Source organism: Lactuca sativa, chromosome 8 (assembly GCF_002870075.4).
Source record: "Lactuca sativa cultivar Salinas chromosome 8, Lsat_Salinas_v11, whole genome shotgun sequence".
Taxonomy (NCBI): Eukaryota; Viridiplantae; Streptophyta; class Magnoliopsida; order Asterales; family Asteraceae; genus Lactuca; species Lactuca sativa.
In genome coordinates this window covers 1188595-1209139 of record NC_056630.2, presented here as the reverse complement: position 1 = coordinate 1209139, position 20545 = coordinate 1188595, and the positions used below count along the sequence as shown (strand labels likewise).

At 33.3% G+C, this 20545-nt stretch overlaps 2 protein-coding genes across 3 annotated transcripts; one reads left to right on the top strand and one right to left on the bottom strand.

Moving 5' to 3' along the window:
• The first annotated feature begins 3705 nt into the window (after positions 1-3705).
• On the top strand, positions 3706-7882 carry LOC111915129 (protein C2-DOMAIN ABA-RELATED 4). The gene is made up of 3 exons (XM_023910809.2): positions 3706-3816; positions 7426-7521; positions 7589-7882. Exons 1-3 carry the CDS (start codon positions 3706-3708, stop codon positions 7880-7882), a joined length of 501 nt encoding a protein of 166 aa, XP_023766577.1.
• Positions 7883-9459: 1577 nt separating this feature from the next.
• LOC111915140 (ABC transporter D family member 1) lies at positions 9460-20143 on the bottom strand. Of its 2 annotated transcripts, none has more exons than XM_023910817.3 (25): positions 19958-20143; positions 19677-19823; positions 17783-18047; positions 17478-17702; positions 17195-17392; positions 16666-17120; positions 16459-16594; positions 16308-16386; positions 15681-16224; positions 15479-15584; positions 15223-15381; positions 14965-15064; positions 14760-14868; positions 14550-14640; positions 12258-12382; positions 11952-12101; positions 11747-11819; positions 11459-11639; positions 11117-11278; positions 10903-11052; positions 10570-10818; positions 10321-10487; positions 10189-10241; positions 10030-10108; positions 9460-9920 (listed from the first exon to the last, which is right to left on the bottom strand). In XM_023910817.3, exons 2-25 carry the CDS (start codon positions 19739-19741, stop codon positions 9834-9836), a joined length of 4008 nt encoding a protein of 1335 aa, XP_023766585.1. In that variant the 5' UTR covers positions 19742-19823; positions 19958-20143; the 3' UTR covers positions 9460-9833. The 2 variants fall into 2 exon arrangements, with proteins under 2 accessions (XP_023766585.1, XP_023766587.1); XM_023910819.3 differs by having other exon boundaries at positions 11117-11275; positions 19958-20142.
• Positions 20144-20545: the final 402 nt, after the last annotated feature.

The following is a 20545-nucleotide window of genomic DNA, read 5'->3' as shown; positions in this document are numbered from 1 at the left end:
TCATCCAAGACTCAAGAACCCTAATCTAACATATGCATTTCGAAATTATCATATAAGAGAAGATCTAGATGATTACCTCTTCTTCAATGGCTTGAATCTTCTTGTCTTTGGAGCTTAGAGTCACAAGTGTCACTCCTCTAATGGCTTACAAACACCACACGCAAGAGAATGACTTATGAGAAGGAGGAGGAGCACCAAAACGACCTAGGGTTCTTCCAAGAGAGTTCACCACGTTTTGGGGCCATAGGGGTCTTTATATAGTGAGGCTATTATGGTTTTCAACTAGGAAACCCTAATTTAACTGCTTAGGCCTTAAGCAACCCATGGACTCCCTTTAGAACACCCCTTGGCCGAATTCCTTATGGGCTTCCCATAGAATTCGTCCAACCTATGTTCCAAGGTGATCCATAGCCCCATTGCAATTATTTTATAATTACAATTCCAGTCCCCTAAGTTTAATTAACATCTTTTAGTCACAAAACTAACTATCAATTAATTCTTGACTAATATTAATCAAACAATATGATTTCTCCTTTAATATATTATTCATATAATATATTAATAAATCATATTTCTCCGTAAATCATCCTATCAAGTTGCTTTGGTGAAGGCAACCCAAAAGGACCATGCACAACCGGGTCAAGTACATACCAAATATAGTTACAGGCTTAGACACTTATCTAACACACATAATATCATAGCATCCTAGCACATAAAGCATAACAGATAGTAGCATACCAGAAAATTATCAAAAAGACAATCATTTCAACTATAAACAACTACTAGTAGGCCGATATTGGTGCCTTCGACCCACTTCTATTGGAAGGTAACTCACCTCAATGTCGTGAAGTAGCTGAACTATCCTTGGCTATGAATCAGATCCACTCAAACTCCTACACATACAAGATTTCCTTTAATTACCCCTTTCATACTCATAACTCCCTCAAGGGTCAACTTTGGTCAAAGTCAAAGTCAAGGTCAACACCCTGGTCAAAGTCAACCTTCTGTTCAAAGTCAACATCTTGGGTTGACTCAACTCGTCGAGTTCCATGAATCATGAACCCTGAAATCGCGATCCAACTCGTTGAGTTCCTCCTATCCATAGAATTGGGACTTCTCTAATCAACTCGTCGAGTCATCCTTGAACTCGTCGAGCTTTTCCTTTTACAGACTCGGGACACTACAACCCAACTCGTCAAGTTCCTCTATGGACGACAATTTCTTCAGTCTGTTGAGCCATCTTAATAGATTAAGCTCTCATCCTTCATATCTAAGCCCCATACTTTATCTCCATAGCGAAAGTGTCATTTTAAGGGTAAAGTTTCCAATTTTACCCATTAATAGCCCTTCTTAATGGGTTTAGCTCAAACCCTAATTCTTTAAGACCTAAATCTTGACCGAAAAGCCATAATACTTCACACTAAAGCATAACAACTAATATCTAGGCCCTAGACACCATATGAATATGTAAAGTCCCAGACTTTCCCTCCATGCATGGCCTTTTGGAGCTTAAAAGGCCAAAATGACACCTTAAAGCTTGCATGGGGCTTCCATGGCCATAAAGTTTGCACCTTTATGTCATGAAACCCCTTCTAGAACCCAGACCTGAAAGAGTAACCACTTGGGATGTCCAAGTATCAAAAGCTAGCAACCTTGGCCCAAAACATGGAGAAATCACTCCAAAACTAGATCTAAACATTGAATAGACAAGATAGGAGCTTTATACCTCCAATGAACCAGAAATGGAGGTCAACTTCTGGATCTACTCTTCTCCTTCAATTCCTTGCTCCTTCTTCAAGTCACTTCTTCTTCAAAACCTCAAGAAATCACCAAGAATGGCTCAAAACTCTCAAAAACGTATTAGGGTTTCATGGCTAGGGTTTGGGACAATGGAGGTTGTAAATGAGGCCTGCCTTTGGAGGTTAAGGTGTTTAAATAGTGTGATAAACCATGAAAATTAGGGTTTCATTCTGGCAGCCCTACTCATCAAGTAGACTTTAAATCCCACGTCCAAATTCCATTCCTACTCGACGAGTTTAGCTGTTTAGGGTCTCCAACTCGTCGAGTTCCTGTACAAAAATGAATAAATTGATTTGAAATACATACCAGGAACCGGGAGTTATAAATCTCCCCCACTTATTTTAGACTCCTCGAAGTCTGGTGCATCTAGAAATAGCTCTGGGTAGTGTTCCCTCATCTCGTCCTCCGGCTCCTAAGTCCATTCTGATCCCTTGCGGTGCTGTCATTGCACCTTCACCAACTCTACCCTCTTGTTCCTCAGATCTTTCGTTTTCTTGTCGAGGATGGCTATAGGTCGTTTGATGTAGTTCAGACTGTCATCCACCTAAATATCCTCTAGAGGCACTACTGCGGAGTCATCTACCAAACATTTTCGCAGCCGGTATACATGAAAGGCGTTGTGGATCTAACTAAGCTCGGCTGGCAGATTCAGTCGATACGCAACTCGGCCCACCTTGGCCAAAACCCTAAATGGACCAATATATATGGGGCCCAACTTGCCCCGCTTCCTAAAACGGATAACACCTTTACAAGGTGACACCTTCAGAAGGACCATATCTCCTACATGAAACTCCACGTCTGATTGTCGTCTGTCGACGTAGCTTTTCTGCCTATATATATATATAAAAAATCTTTATTTATAGATAAATTAAATTAATATAGTTAATATTATATTCAAATTTATATAACTTACTATATTAGAAATTTTAATAGACAATGAAGTTAATTAATACAAATGGACCTAAATTAAATGTCCAATGCGTAAAAGGTAATAATTGGAATTTGTATACAAGTCTGAGGAGTAGCATTGTAAAATTCATTTATAATATGAAGTCAAAGTTATTTAATAAAAGAATCCTGTTTAATAAATGAAAGTTTTTTTTATCATATGTAATCTTCTCTTTTATTTTGATATTTTTCATTTTATGAGAATTTTAGAAATTTTATTTCCACTTGTCATTTTTTAAGGATTTTCATTTTCTTAAAATAAAATTCCATAAAATTGTAATGGGTTTGAAATAAAATCATCATATTAACTTGATAATAAATTCTTATAAATACTTCAAATGATTTAATTATGTTATGTAAGTATTACATTATAAAATATTTCATATTTATATATTAATATTAAAATTTTATTTTTAATAAACCCGTGTAATACACGGGTCTCACACCTAGTCAATAAAATATCAAAAAATATCAAATCATCACGGTAATAGTTGAATGTGAGTTTAAAGATAGTTGAATTTGAAGTAAAAAAGTAATCATCATTTGTGCATCTAGAATTTCGCTTTTGTATGCTTTTGAAATGGAAGCTGATCACAACAGTTTTTTTATACACAACAAGTTATAAAATAGTGAAAATCATTGCATCCCTTTGCAAAGATGTTTAACACTTGGTCTTAATGTTTGTTGAAAAAAATTATGTTACGATTTTAATGGATCAGAAAAGTGAAATATTAAAATGTTTGAATAAAAATAACATGTCATGACCCATGAGTTTCCAAGTTTAGTAACATAAACAAAAACAAAAAAAAAAAATATAATTTATTTAGTGGGAAGAGAGGGTTTTTAGGCTTGTGTGTCTCGGGACCAATAAAGTGGCATAGCATTAGCATTGATTAATTATCAGGAAAACTTAAAGAAAAGAACTGGAAAAAAGAGAGATGATATAATATGGTATAAATGGACAATCTATCGGGCCTGTTGAAGGTTAGGGTTAAAAGAGGTCTGGATCTTGCAGTTCGTGATATCAACGACAGCGATCCTTATGTTGTCATCAAAATGGGTGATCACGTACGTATATAATATATAGATATTGCTTGTTTTACCTCATTCTTTAAGATTTTTCTATTGTTATACCTAAGGGTGTGTGCGGTGCGGTTATTAGCTAAAACCTCGCCACTAACCACAAATGCGGTTAATCTATTTTCAAAACCGCTTAGTACGGTTATTTTTGCGGTGTAGTTAGGCGGTTATTTTTGCGGTGCGGTTTTGTTTTTTTTGTGTTGCGGTTATTAACCGCATGGATTTGGTGCGGTTATTTTGTGTGGTTTTTAGCCACAGTTTGGTTTTAAGAGCTCAAACATATTACTTCTAATAATAAAAAATCATATGGTATAAAACAATTAACTTAAATCACAAACAACTAATATCTTAAAAACGTCAAATCAATAGTAATTAATAATAAATATCTTAAAATTGTCAAATTGCACTGTTTGTCAAAGTTAAACATAACAAAAAACCAATATTTTTTACTTCTATTTTATCTTTCTTTCATCAATGAAACTATTTTTGTTTTTAATACTTAATATATTAATAAATAAATAAAAAAACAAATTTTACATAATATATGTGGTGCGGTGCGGTTTTTTTATGAAAAAACATAAAACCTCACCATCGGTTTTTATTACGGTTGCAGTTAATTGGTTGCGGTTTTTGCAGTTAATTTTAGTTGCGGTGCGATTTTTACTCACCCCTAATTATACCTCAACTAATCGAATTCAGATATTAATACACGCCGAACCAACAACAAACAAAAAAGAAACCCAAACCCCTCCCCTACCAATCGAAACTGCGGATTAATTCAAATAACATAAAATATATATAAATAATCTCCTTATTCCAATAAAAGAATAGGTTTATTTTTCTTTTGTCATGTATCATCCTATTAGGGCATCCTAATTAATGTCATGTCACTTGTCAATCTATTGATTCTCCATTTCAAATTTCAAAATTTAAATTTCTCATTCTAATTATATTAAATTAATAATATCATAATAGAAATTAAAATAAATTAATTTATATTATAAGGTCACATATTTATTTAAATCAACGATTATAAATTTGTATAACTAAAAAGAATATCTCCTATTTAATAAATTATTTAAAATAATTGATTAATAATTTTAAGTTTTTACTATGAAAAATTAATTAATTTTATCATCATGATTCCTATATATTATAAACTAGTTTACTAATATGTAATATAAGGAAGAAATTTACTTGCATATATATATATATATATATATATATATATATATATATATATATATATATATATATATATATATATATATATATATATATATATATATATATATATATATATATATATATATATAAAAGAATAATTTTGTCACATATCATTCTCTCATTTAATTGGCCACATGTAATTTTATTATAATTTTGAGATATATTTATTATCCACTTGTCATTTATTTCATTTTTCATTTCCAATATATCATTAATTTAGTTTCCATAAATTAAATCTACCATAATGACTATTAATTGTAAATTTTAATTTCAATTTCAACTAAATTTATAGTTTAAACCTTTGTGTTTAACATTTTATTATAATTAACCCGTTTAATACACAAGTTTGATAACTAAACACAAAATTTTAATTTATTTATTTTTTGGATGTTTTTTTTCTCATAATTTTCAAATTCAAATATACCTTCCATTTAATTGTTCCTATTTAACATTTTGTTTTAATCAACCCGTATAATATACGGCTAGTATATATATATCCCTATACTAATAAAAGAGTAGTGTTTTTGTCATGTGTCACCATATTAGACCTCTTAATTAATGTGTTGCCACTTGTCAATCTATTGGTTCTCCATTTTAAATTTATTAGACCTCCACATTAATGTGATGTTATTTGTCAATGTATTTATTATCTATTTTAAATTTTAAAATTTATATTATTGTTTTCATTAATTCACAAATAAAAAATATCTAATATATATTAAAAAATCTATTTTACATATTTATTTGAATCAACGATTATAATTTCATATAACTAATAAAAATACTTTTAAATTAATAATTTATTTAAAATAACTGATTAACATTTTGAGTTTTTACTATAAAAGTTTGATTAATTTTATAACCGTGGTTCCCACGGGTTATAAACTAGTATATATATATATATATAGAGAGAGAGAGAAAGAGAGAGAGAGGTGGGTTCAATTGAGAAAATAAAAAAGGTTGAGAATGAGGGAATCATTCTCAGCCACTCATTTAATCTAAGCATAAAAGACACGGTGGCAAACTTGTAAATATCGTAATAACCTTCAATCTCAAATACGTAACTATAGAGAATTCGATAACTGTTCGTTCATCATCAAAAATTTTCCTCCAACCTTCAATAATCATCCAGATTTCTTCAACTAAACCGGAATTTCTTCGTTGTTCATGAAATTGGAATTGGAGTTCTGGACTTGCAGTCACAGTCGATATTGAGGGACTTAGAATCGGTAATCATAGGTTCCCAATCGGATTTTCGGAAATCAAAATCAAATTGAGAAATCGATCAGAGATAGGATGTCGCATCTGAAGTCGAAATTGGAAGTATATGATGATTTGGAATTGATAACTTGATGTTTTTAACATTTTTAAAATAGATTACTTGTCTGCACTCCAACTGTTTGATGAAATGCATAAACTAAATTAGCACGTTATATTCACATATGAATATGTTTTCTCACCTGAATCAGTATATGATTATTAAAAACACAAAACAAATATGCAAGTCTGTATGTTATTCATATGTGAATAACATATAAAAATTATATATATTTGTCAAAATACCTTTAATATTCATAAGTGAATATACATTGTAATATTCATATGTGAATATACTGCGTAATATTCATAAGTGAATATATCATCTAATATTCACAAGTGAATATACTCTGTAATATTCACATGTGATATACAATGTAATACTATGTAATATTCACATATGAAATATCATTTAATACTCATAAGTGAATATACCATCTAATATTCACAAATGAATATACTATGTTAATATTCACAAGTTAATTCATCGTCTAATATTAAAATATGAATATACTATGTTTATTATATGCTATGTTCATATATGAATGATACTTAGATTGTAAAAAAAAAAATCATACTTTTTATTCATAAGTGAATAACGAATGTACTGTAATAAAACTTTATGCATTGTTATTCATTTATGAATAACGATAGCTGAAAATATAAAAAAAAATAAATTTTTTATTTTATCTTAAAACGATATCAATATGGATGTCTATTTGTAGAGAATAAAAAATCATGAATTTTGGTATATTTAAAATCATTTTTTGATAAAAATAGCTTATAAAAATTTAAAAAAAAACGAAAAAAACTATGTTTTTGTATATATTAAGGTAATGATTAGCATAGTTTAAGGAAATATGTTATGTTGGAAAACACATGTGCATTCGTTTTCCATTTCCGCCGGTACGTTGGAGGCTTTTGCGGCAAAAATAAATGATTGGCTGAGAATGATTCTCCTATTCTCAACCTTTTTTTTTCTCAATTGAACCCTCCCCTATATCCTTAAGTTGTTGCTTTGATCTAATAATAAATCTTGATAAGTTGTGGCAGAAACTGAAGACTCGGGTTGTGAACAATGATATTAATCCGGTGTGGGACGAAGAACTGACTCTTGCTGTTGAGGATCCAAATCTTCCAATAAAACTAGTAAGTTATTTTATTAATAATAAATCCCCCTAAATTATCCGGTAATTAAGATAGTTGGTGGGTGCAGACGGTGTACGACAGTGATTTGTTCTCGATGGATGACCCGATGGGAGATGTAGAATTTGACTTGAAATCGTTTTTGGAGGCAATGAAGATGCCTCGTTTGGAGAGGCATCCAAATGGAACTCTTCTCAAGAGAATACAGCCTTCCAGGACAAACTCTTTGGCTGAAGAAAGCTGTATAATATGGAAAGACAACAAGGTCCTCCAAGACCTATCTTTTAGGTTGCGACATGTGGAATCTGGTGAAGTTGAAATCCAACTATCTTGGGAACATCTACCCGGTTCTAAAGGATTCTAGACCTTTTTTTTTTGTAAAACTGATTTGATATTGTGTGACATACATTATTAATATGTGGCTACACTTTTCAACTGCTTTGATGCTTTTTTTCATTAGATGCCTGATTATTAGTAAATGTGACAAACAATTGAAAACCAACACTAGCATATGCGTAATGTAATGTGTTAGAATGTAGACATACATCAATATATGTCTCATCCCCCTATTATTAACTTATCAACCCTTGTACCACTACTCTTACTGAAAACTGCTTTTTCGTTTTACTTTTTCAAATAATCAAGACTTGCATGTATTATATTCTTCAAAGTAAATGATTCCTAGATTCCCTCTTTATGAAGTCGGGATTAGATTATTAAATATTGTTTGGATTAGCTTATGACTTACCAGCTAATAAGTTTTTTTTTAAAATATTGTTTGGATTAGATTATTTTTGTAAAATACCAACTAAAAAGGAGAATTATATAGTGCTGGGAAAAAAATATTTATTTAGGGTTGAGGGTAAATACATAGATATATACAAATAAACCAATTATTTGAAGAAAAAAAATGTTTTCACCTCACTTATGAAATTTGGTAAACTTAAGCTAATAAGCTAACCCAAACACTAAATTTTCATAAACCCAAAAAAATAAACTGATAAGCTAAAAAACTTCAAAAATAAACTAAAACAAACATCCCCCATAAATATGCATCTCTCTCATTTATATATATGGCACAAATGATGATGCTAATTGCTAAAATATATAGGTTAAAATTCATTTCAAACAATAACTAGTTGTAACCATTTTTAGCATTTAAATGACAGGTAGTAATGGATATGGACTACCATAAAGGAACATTTGTTGTTAACTAAAAGTAAAATCCCATTAAATACAGAAACAAAGCTCGACCATAAATTAAGTTTCTGTATCATATTAGAAAATATAATTTGTTTATCCTTACATCAACTACCTACTTCCAATTTTAATTATATATTTTGCTACGACAAACTCAAGCATAGCAAAATTCCATATTACGACCCTATATATTTCTTCTTTTCAAATATACATATAAATAAGAATCAACTCTTCAATTCCATTCATGGTAAATAAACCTGAAATCCCATTTAAACCTTACAAGATTTGTTTAGTATGATGAAATTGAATGACTAAAGAATAGAATGGACAACGAAATAGAATGAGCAAGGTATTCAAATGGATCATTACATTCCATTCATGTTTGGTTGGCTCAAGAAAAAATTAAATGAGTCATTCAAACATGTTTTTTATCAATAAATATAAACCTAAGTAGTATAAAATTGGTTCAAAATACATGTGATATACTTTATATATAGTTTAAAAAGAATTATCTATAATCTAAAAAATTTATAAAACAAAAAGAACTACAATGCAATGAAATCTTGAAATATAATTACAAATAAAAAAAATTGAATAACAAAACACTATTCGGTTGAAGTTTTGAAAATTTTAAAAAGATTAATATTATTAAAAACTATATATATATATATATATATATATATTAAACTATTATTTTAATCCCACCCAAAATTTGAAAGAGTTCTCTTTCAAGCAAGAAGATTTGTCCCTTCCAGTCATGGCATTAGTGTTGTGTGGTGTGAGAATTATCATATAAGAAAGCACAATTAGTCTAAATAGCCCTAACCAATGGAAATCAGTTTCTGAAAAGAAACAAATGAATTCTAACATGGATACAGGTCGGAATTTATTTCCTGGTAATTAATACTACAGATTTACAACAAAAACAAATATATATATATATATATATATATATATATATATATATATATATATATATATATATATATATTAATGTTTGTTATGTTATGTTACATGAAATAATGAACATATACTTACTTGTATACCCACCCTATTTGTTGGCTTCCTTTATTTGATTTAGTTTTTGCAAAAGAAGGAGGAAATTAATTATTTATTTAATGTTTGATTGAGCGAAGCTCCCACTTGCCTTCACCGTCAATCAAGCGTAATTCCATGGAGTGGAATGGTATTAATGCAGGACGCTGAGAAGCAGGCAGGCAGCAAGAAAAGCGATTAAAAGGGTAATTTTTTGTGAATAAAAATGAGAGTAGCAAGTTAAGAATTAAGATGCGTAGGTAGGTAGGTAGGTACCTGTGAAGATGTAATAACTGTGATGCCCATGTCACATGCAAGTCGATAGAGGTGCTCTTCAACGTCCACACTTGTAGCACTGAAACAAACAGGATATGGCATTAATTCAAATTCTTGATAAACATGAGGATGGGATTTATGTTTATGTTTTAGCTTTACTTGGTGCATTCATCTAGGACGCCAAACCGAGGCTTATGAAAGAATAAGCGAGCCTTGAAAACAACAGCAACAAATTAGAATACAATAGCCGTAGTAATTAATACATATGATAATGATGTGATGGAAGCTCACCATGCCTAATCTCTGCTGTTCACCAAGAGACAAGATGTCTTCCCAGTTCTGACTAGCATCCCACCTCCCTTCTCTTTCAAAAAGGTACAACAATTTCACATTCTCTAGAATCCTTTTTAAATGCATATCCAGAATATTTGCATCAGCAACACCAACGTCTATTTGCCCTGAAATGAAATCACAACATTTACATTATAGGCGGTATTCCTTGAAAGTGGGAAAATGAAAATGGAAAGAATTGAAATTGACCTTGTTGACACAAACTTAATGCCCTCTTTTCGGCTTGCTCGTGTGAAAGGGGATAGATGATTTGATCACGTAATGTTCCTAAACAAGTATACGGCTTTTGAGGAATATATAAAATACCAGTGCCACAACCAGATTCAGCCTCAGCAACATCATTAACATCATGGCATGGTTTAACAAGTCGTCCATCCACTATAGGCCAAAGACCTCGCAGAGCCCTGAACACCGAACTTTTACCACTCCCATTCGGACCTTCATTTTAAAAAAAAAAAATTGTTTTTTAATCCTCACAAGTATTTATAATCATAATCATAATAAAATCTGACTAACACTAACCGGTAAGAAGAAGGCTTTTCCCTGGTACTATCTCGCAAGTCAACTTTCTGGCTAATAACTTCTGTGTTGGCGTGATAATATCAACCTCCGAAAAAGAGATAACATCCTCAGATTCCTCATTGGACTTTGATGAAGTACCAGCATTTTCATCTGCAATTTCCATCAGATTATTAGTAAAAATTGAACAGCCTAAAAGATTAGATAAAACACTAACCAGATTGTGCAGCATCAAGAAGTTCCTCAAGTTCAAAAATCCGATTAACACCACCAGACAGTTCAATGAACTTTCTATGCAGCTCCAAGATGTCACCAAAGGCCAAGAAGCTTTGAGATACAACTGATGCCAAAAACCGCAATGCATGTGCAAGCTCACCTGCTAACAAAAAAATAAAAACCTAGATTTCATTAGGTTCAGGTAATCGATTCACAACTACTAAACTATTTCCTACTGTGGTATATATATATATATATATATATATATATATATATATATATATATATATATATATATATATATATATATATATGTCATGATGAATCGGAATTGAGAATTGACCTTGAGTGGAAGTCAACGAACGATCAGCTTTGTGCTCCATAGCATATAACAAGCTCAATCCCCAGGTAACATTGTGGGGTAGTTGTTTGGTGACAAAGTCATCCAGTACTCCAAATAACCATTTCTTCCTCAGAAGTATTTTAGCATGAGCAAGAAGCTCATTAAATCTTGACTCAATCATCTGCCAACCAAACCATATTCAAGTATTATTATTATTATTATTATTATTATATTCCAAAATTCTCCTTTGTGGAAGGAAATATAAAAAAGAAAGAAGAGAGGAGTTACCGCTTTTTCTCGAGCACCACCTCCAAAGAAAGCAACAGATTCAGCATGTGTACGCAGCCTCTCGTGCATGAACCTACAGGTAGGTAAACAAAACATCCTCCTTAAACTTAAAGCTCTGTTATTTTGTGCAATAATGAATGGAACGACAAGTGACAAGGAAGGAGAAATAATAAATTAACAAAAAAAAAAAAAAAAAGATGATGACCTAAAGCTCCCTTCAAGTTCTTGTTCCCGATTTCCCAGGTCACCAAAATCAGGAGTGACACTCCTTAGAAAGCCTAACCCTAGCAACATATATGCATATAGTATAGCAACACCACGCCGACCTGTTAGCATCTTCATTCTCCATGTGAACCTACAAACAACATCAACCATTATCAAAATTTAAAATAAGCACCAAGATTATTAAGCCTTTCGCTTATTTATTGCTCTCAATCTCTTGCCTGTGCAAAATAGCCCCGAAAAGCATGCCTAAGGTAAATTTTTAAAAAAAAAAAAAAAAAAGACTCACCATAAAATATCAACAGATGGCTTTACCATTCCGGTTACCAGCCCTGACAAATCTGTGCTCAACTTTTCCAAATCTTGTGTTATTCTCTGATCTGCATCAATGCTATCTCCTGACATGTGAAATACCTGAAACCACAAATGAAACCTTTTCTACATCAAAACTACAAGATTACTAAAAAATAAAAAATAAAAAACAATTGCCACTGACCGGCTTAATTTGGATTAATTTGAAATTAAAACTAGCTTTTCAAAAAATATAGATAGGCTTTAAGACTAGAAAAATATCTGGTTATATATAAAGAAAATTGCTATATTTGTTTGCAAACTTCATATGATTTATGCATTGATGCTCTTCAGCTTTGAAATACAATTAGATCCACTTGATCTTAAGCATTGTCTAGAAAGAAGCTGAACTATAAAGTTTCAGACAGATAACAGAAAACAAAGACTTGCATTCTTCACGGAGAAAAATTCAATTTAAAGAAAGAAAAAAGGTTAACTGAAGACAACAAGGTCAAATTCAAACATTCAAGAATATGTATGTGTTGATTTCCTATAGCCATTGCCCATTGTCTCTCACTCATGCACTTAATATGATTTGTCGAAACCCGGTAACCAAATAACAAGTTTTTGTTAGCTTTTATTAGACACAATTATCATTACTATAGAATATATATATATATATATATATATATATATATATATATATATACTCTGGAACCCTATTATGAGACAATCAAATACAATACACAATTTGGCTCTTTATGGTTTCTTGCTACCTACTCTACCTGAAAAACAACTAGGGTTTACTACAACTACAAGCAAGACCAGCTTCGACTTTCTCATCTGTTTTCTTCTCACAAACAATTATCAATCATGGCTCTCATCGTTACTTTCAGTGCCGATGAAAAGAAGACTCACAGGTTTCCTTTTAATCCCACTACAGCCAACCAACTATATCTAGCTTTGAGCACAAGATGTTTGACTATGTGGACGACACAATTCCGTTTCCATGCCCACCTAGAGAACTACCATCAGGTGCCACATCTGCAACCGATCCCAAACCCAAACTACTAAACCTGGATCCCCAATGATGCACATGTTCACATGGTGATGTCTGAATCAACCTTCCATCATGTCCAAGGTACAACTTCTCATGAACTTTGGTCTTCTCTAGAACCTACTGCCTTTGCACCACATTCATCTTCTAGAGAATAAATACACTTTTGCGAAAGGAGATGAAACTATCTTAATATTCCGATGCCCTAGCTGCTATTGGTACCCTGTACCTGATAAAGATCCTGTTATGCTTGTTGTCTCTGATTTACAAGACGAATACAATGGTCTCAAGTCCACCATCACTGCCCGACAATGTCCCACAACCTTCACTCGATTTCATGATTGCACAGCCCTCTGTTCAAGCATTCCACACCACTCTCAAACCGAATTCATCTTCAAATCCATCATCCACCACCTCCCAAGCCTTTTATGGCTCTCAATTACAAGCCTTTACCGATTCTCACTGGAAGGGTTCTGATACATACTTCTCCATCTTCTTTGACTGCATTGCAGAGAATGCAGATTAGGCTGGTTACCACGGGGGGATTTGCTATATATCTTGGATCAAACTTGATTTCCTAGACCGCACAAAAACAACATACTGTTTCTCGATCATGATCATCTACAGAGTCCGAGTACAAAGCCCTTGCTAACACGGTTGCTCAACCCACTTGGCTTTAAGCTATACTGCAAGAACTTGGTGTTATTACTCCTTCAGCTCTTGTTCTATGGTGGCACAATCTTGGAGCAGCTCGGCCAACCCAGTCTTTCATGCTCATTCCCGTACAAAACATGTAGAGGTTGATTTTCACTTAATAAAGGAAAAAGTTGCAAATGGCGATCTTCAAGTACAGCTCATATCAGCAATCGCCGACATCTTCACAAAGCCGCTGGTGACTCCGAGGTTTCTCTTCCTACAGTCCAAGCTACAGCTCCCCGTCCTTAGCTTGAGGGGGGGCGTATTATCATCATTACTATAGAATAGAGGGTATATATATATATATATATATATATATATATATATATATATTCTGCTCTTTAGCTTTCTACTCAATCGGTCATGTTTAAGAGAAAGAATATCAAATTTCACAAGATGGGTATCTCAAATCTGAATGGATCTAGAAATCAAAAAGATATTCAGAGTAGATAATTTGCAACTACATTGAAAAACTATGTTGAAGTAGGAAAACTTTCAAGAAAGAAAATAACAAAACTTAAATTACTATAGATTAACCTTGTAATATGCGTTCTTCCTCAAGTAATTTTTCAGTAAGTGTGAAGTCAGGCGTATCCTCCATCCAAGTGCAAGCCTGGCAGTCAAGTGCCTTCATATAACAAATATTAAGTCACAATCAAACATTCATCAGTAATGTAGCTTGCTTAGAAGATATATGTTTAATATACTTGGAAACTTGTTAGTTATTTGAAGAAAGATCATATATACCTCAAAGAAGGTGCAACAAATGAAGAAGCAGCGCTCTGAAGGACACTAACACCAATTAACCGTACAAAGGCTGCTTTATCTTGCTCCAAAACGTACTTCACAGTTGTTCCTGAGAAGTCAAAGCATCGATTGATCAGAGGTGAGGTGGTGTAAATAAAATCATCAAGGCGGCGTGATATACAAAACATGAGCGGCAAATTCATACCATTTAGAGAAGCTATACGATCTGAAATCCAAGTTCTTGAGACTACAAGAACAGCAACAGCAAGAAGTTGTGCTCCCTGCTTGTCAAGTACTGTGGGCACCTATATTTAAGAATTTCAAAGGTTGATGGGGTTTGCATAACAGAGAGTCCTTTAAATAAAAATCATATAGCAGAGTAACCAGAAGAAGATCTGTTCAATAATAGAAAAAGAAATGAAAATTATCCAAACAGAGAGTCAGGAATTAAGATTACACTCACCAGTACTTTAAACATGGCTGCTATTCTTAAAGGCAGTACGCGGGGATCATTTTGCAATTGTGGGACGACCGGCAACAAGGTACTGATTTCCTCAGATGGAGACGCAGCTATTAACTCTGAAAAATATGACTGAGACTTGGAACTAGAAAAAGTAGAATCCTGCAGATACAGTAAAAACCCACAAGGTTTGAGGCATGTTGATTCCATTAGATCCAAGTAATTAAAACAATACAAGGTAAAAAAAAAAAATCCACACATTTCTTGTATTTGAGAATGCAAGTTGAACTGCCATGGCATCATTCTGACGTTCTGTTTCAGATGACTTCAATTTAGGAAAGCCGGCATCAGCAAGTGAGTCCTCCCTATAGATATAGATAGATTAATTTTAAATTGTAAAGAAGAAGCAATGATATGCAATCCAGAAAACATTCAAGACTCGAGAGAAGTGAGAATGGAACCTTTTGTGGTTAACTCTCCAACCCCCTTCCCCATCCAAGGATAGAACAACATCATGAAATGCAACGAGAGCAGGTCGATGAGAAATAGTGATGCATGATGTTCCCATAGCTCGGACTTTAGCACAGAAGCGTTCTTCCATATCAGTTGTCACAGCACTGGTGCATTCATCAAGAATTGCAAATCTGGGTTTGTGATAGAAAAGCCTCGCCATTCCCAATCTCTGTTGCTCTCCGAGAGACAACTCCTCCCCCCAGTTAATCTCTTTTTCAGGTGGGTAACGATTTAGCAAATACTCAAGGTCAACATTTTTTAACAGGTCAACCATTTCGCTGTGGGTCAGAGGTTCAACTTCTTGATCAGAGGTCAGAGGATAGATCAACTGGTCACGTAGCGTCCCTACAGCTGTATATGGTCTTTGGGGTACATAAAAGATCTCTTTATTCAGATCGGAACCAACCCCAGGTTTTACAATATGTCCAGACACCAAAGGCCACAGCCCTCCCAACACTCGGAACAGCGAGCTTTTCCCACTACCATTTGGTCCTGCATAAGTGTTTTATATATCTACACTTTTTAAAAACCAAAAACATAATAATATACTAACTGATTTATTATAAAACACTTGCCTGTGATTAAAAGGTTAGATCCTGATTCGACCTTCAAAGTCAAGTCTTCCACCAGGACATTACCACTTGGAGTAACCACCTGACAACAACAAATCAGTTTCTCACTTTCACAGGCAAGCATTTAAAAAGATGGGATGGGGACTAGGACTACCTTGACTCCATCAAACTCTATGTAGTCTGCCTGAGTTATATAATTCCTACTCCCTCTTCTCTGTAAAGATGGTACATCTTTTGGACTTAACTCTCGAGATATAGCCATAAGTTCATGAATGCGATCCGCATACCCACTGCAAAATAATTATTATGTTTGTAACAAATCTTGAAAGAAAGAGTGAAAGCAAATAACAAAGTAGCGTACCTTAGGCGATTGAGGCGTCTGGAACTAATGGAGAGAGTTCCCAATGACTGAAATAGCGATATAATGACACTCGTATGATATCTGAGATTGCTCAACATCTCTGCACGTCCTAATGTTGAGGTGTCGGGCCTCAAAGTGCCAGAAAAGAAAGGCTCTATGATTAGGATCACAGCAACAGTAGCACCAAGATACTTCAATAAGAAATCTTGAACCATGCCAAACCACCAATGGTCATGCTGGACAAGTTTCAAATGATTGACAAGTGCCTTGAACTTGTGCTGGATATGGGATTCCTCTCTAGTTTCACCACCATAAAATGCTATGCTTTCTGCATGAGTCCTCAGCCTTGAGTGAAGTTGTCTATACTCGCCTTCAAGTTGTTGCTCTGTAGACATCAATTTACCAAATGCAGGAGAGAAGTTTCTGATAGTCGCTCCTGCTCCTAACACGTAAGCCTGATGAAGGTGACATTATTAGATGGCAAGTCACAAATGTATGTACCTATGTAAATGGTAAACAGAAGGCCTACCAATATCCAAACTATATATTTGGGGCTTGCATAAGAACAGAGGCGCCAGGAATACAGCAGGCCATCAGTAACTGCAGTAAGATCTTCCTGTATAAGATCACTCAATTCTGAACAGAACTTTGGTACATCACTTGCGATTCTTTGCTCAGGATTAGTTATCCTTCCATCAACATGGGACATTTTGTAGTATATCATATTCTGGAATCCAAACACACATCACATTATTAGTTATTAGTTATTAGTTATTACATTAACTAACCGTTGCGTGTAATTAGCATCAAACCTGAAAATACTGTGCATGAATAAGCTTTGTGAGTATCTTTCTAAACCGCAAGCTTAAGGTCCCTGTTATGTACTTGGATGTAGAATACAAAGCTGATTGAACAAAACATAAGGTAATGTTTTCAATGATCAACTGAACAAAGGTCGGCACGCGCCGAAGAAAAGCAGCACGAAACAGGAATCCTTGGACTTTTGCTAATCTATTGCTCACAGCAGTTCGTAACATCTGAATATAACACAGACTCACATCATATCTAATTCTAATCCAAATCAAATACTGTAACTTAGATCAAACAAATAGATTACCACTGTGGCCAGAAGAGCTAAAAGGTCCTTTGCACCCATTTTGCCCATATGGGATAACAGAATTGCAGCTAAAACCTGGAGTGATTTCAGTCCTTTCTTTTGCCTACTTTTTTTTATAACACTCTTATTCCTGCTCCCTCGTTCATTTTCATGATCATCTCCCAATCCATTAGTTTCACTGGGCCTTCTAACCCTGCTCTGTGAATGCATGTATGCAGCAGTCCCACCAGCAACTATAATGCCAGTTGCCAGCAATAGAGTTTTCCTACAACCATGTAACCATAATTAACAAAATTTGTTGGAATAAGGCATGACAATAGCACAACGATCTTGACTAGCTAATGGCTGACTTCTCTTAATAGATATTAGATAGTACAAGTAAATTGAGAGAGGAGAGAAGTGTCATTTATCTCTTCCATAAAGAATCTAAAGTATAAAAATTTTGCAGTTAAACACACACACACACACACATACACATATATATAATATATATATATATATATATATATATATATATATAACTTGACAAACTATATGAACACAGATCCATGAATTAACATGATCATTGGTCAATATCATTTACCAATTAGCTTAAAAATTGCAGTTAAACACTTAAAAAAGTAACTGATTATTCAAGCACTCACCTTTTTAGTTTTAGAGCACCTACAATCACATTGTTTGAATAAAATGATTCTATTTGGAAGAAAATGAATTGTTGCAGTTATAGTACAAGTTATTTATAGATATACTGATAATTGATGCGTAAAAGAATTTCTTAAAAATGATTAAAAAAAATCAATTGTCATATATTAAAGTGAATAATTTAACGATATATAAGAATGTCCTTTTTGGTCATTTTACCTATAATTCTTTAAATCACCATAACTTGACAAACACTCAAGCCATTTAGTATCTGATTGTTACAACTTCAAAATAAAAAAGCACATCCAAACGCTAATTTCTGCAGCCCGTTTTGTTACAGTTGATTATCTGATTCTGATTATTTTGTATGACAATCATTTTCGAAATTCACATCCAAACACCCTCTAGCAATTGTTTCAACCCCATGAAAACATACCATACAGATTTTAACCATATGCATTTTCCTTTCCAAAAAATCAAGAAAATCATTCAATATATCTGGTACTTAATTTCATATTCTTACGGGTAACTGGAATTTGATTAGACATGAGAACCAGCAAGAAAATGGAGGTGATTTCTAGTTTAAAGAGCACTGACATCAATAGTGTAGAACCGTATGTTTTGCATCTTTAAAAAGCATGTTCATGAAACTAATGCATCCAATATATTTAGTAACTAACTCCATATCAATCTGGATAGCTGAATTGTGAAAAAGGATAAGCAGAGAGTAGAGACCAACTTTAGAAAAGTGAGGATGTGAGATAGACTAGCTGTTGTATCTCTTGCTTTATTAATTTCACCAAAGCGCAAAGAATCAACTTCAGGAGAATAGGAGAACTGATAGATTAGTAAATAGCAAAATCCTATGTATATATCTAGCGTTTTGGAACCCACATCTGTCACATGGATGCAGCACTTGTACCATATATGACTCTTGAGTGTACAGATTTTATTGAGATACAGATAAGTAAAGTAAAATAGAAGAAAGTGCCAGTTACAATTGCAGTGGTGAATAATGAAGTTACAGCTTAAAAACTCAAGCGATATGCACATACCCAGACCCATAATAATAGCATCTATAGGATATCATATCAATACTAATCCACAGTAATGGAAACACGAAATTTCTGAAATAAGTGCATCCAAAAAAGAAATATTGTGCCTCGCTATTGATCCAAGTAGTAAAATATGAATCACGAACTGGCAGTTAAACTAAGCACAGAGCAAAGTAGAAAAATAAAGATATAAATACCTGCGACCTGACGAAAGCAGGCTACGACCCCGCTCCGTCAACTGTAATAGCTGCAGAGAAGTCATGGCTAGCTATAGTTCAAATCCCCCAAACTCCGCCAATTAATGATACCAGCAATGATGTCAATCGCTATCTCCTATACTATACCTGCAAAAGGAAAATTCCAAAACCTATTAGGGTTCATCATAATTAAGTTGATAGGTACTTGCGAACAACAACAAGAAGAAAAAATCAAAATTAAACAAACATTCAAAGTTGAGAACAGAACAGCATGATCGTACTAAGAGGGGTGATACTGAAATCAAGTGGAAGCATCAAGAGTGTGGTTTTGATCGGAGTTTTGAGAGCTGAAATAGATTTTTGTTTATGCTACTTTTCGGGTCCAAGGGTGGGTTGGATCGGTGTTTTTGGCAGGTACGGAACCAACCAGGGCAAATGAGGGGCGAGGGAGAGGGTAAGTATGGTATTTTGGTATTTGGTATTTGGTATATTAGTATTAGTATTATTATTAGATGCACCCATTCCAAGAAAATGGTCTTTGCCGTTTTATCCTTTTTCTGGTATTATTCTATTCTTCTTGTATTATTTGTCCAAACAAACTACAATTACAAATTGTGGTCTACACATTAATGTTTTTAGTATATGTAAAGTCATGTTATCCTAACTTTTATTTTTATCATTTAGGTTCTAACTAGTAAAGTGACTTTTTTTTTATGTTTCGCGGGTTAGATTAATATGAATAGATTTTTTTATTAAATGATATTAAAAGTACATAACCAAAAGACATTGTTAATATGAATAATTCTTTTTTATTTTTATTTTTTTTGCTTGTTGCATCATTTTATTTACACCTTGTTCCCGAGTTCAAC

Excerpts from the sequence above, each read along its gene's own strand:
- LOC111915129 (XM_023910809.2), top strand. The coding sequence starts at position 3,706 with ATGGACAATCTATCGGGCCTGTTGAAGGTTAGGGTTAAAAGAGGTCTG. Across the intron at positions 3,817-7,425 it reads TCATCAAAATGGGTGATCAC|AAACTGAAGACTCGGGTTGT; the intron begins GTACGTATATAA and ends AAGTTGTGGCAG. Across the intron at positions 7,522-7,588 it reads CAAATCTTCCAATAAAACTA|ACGGTGTACGACAGTGATTT; the intron begins GTAAGTTATTTT and ends TGGTGGGTGCAG.
- LOC111915140 (XM_023910817.3), bottom strand. The coding sequence starts at position 19,741 with ATGACTTCTCTGCAGCTATTACAGTTGACGGAGCGGGGTCGTAGCCTG. Across the intron at positions 16,387-16,458 it reads TAGAGTTTGATGGAGTCAAG|GTGGTTACTCCAAGTGGTAA; the intron begins GTAGTCCTAGTC and ends TGTTGTTGTCAG. Across the intron at positions 12,102-12,257 it reads CCATCTGTTGATATTTTATG|GTTCACATGGAGAATGAAGA; the intron begins GTGAGTCTTTTT and ends TGTTGTTTGTAG.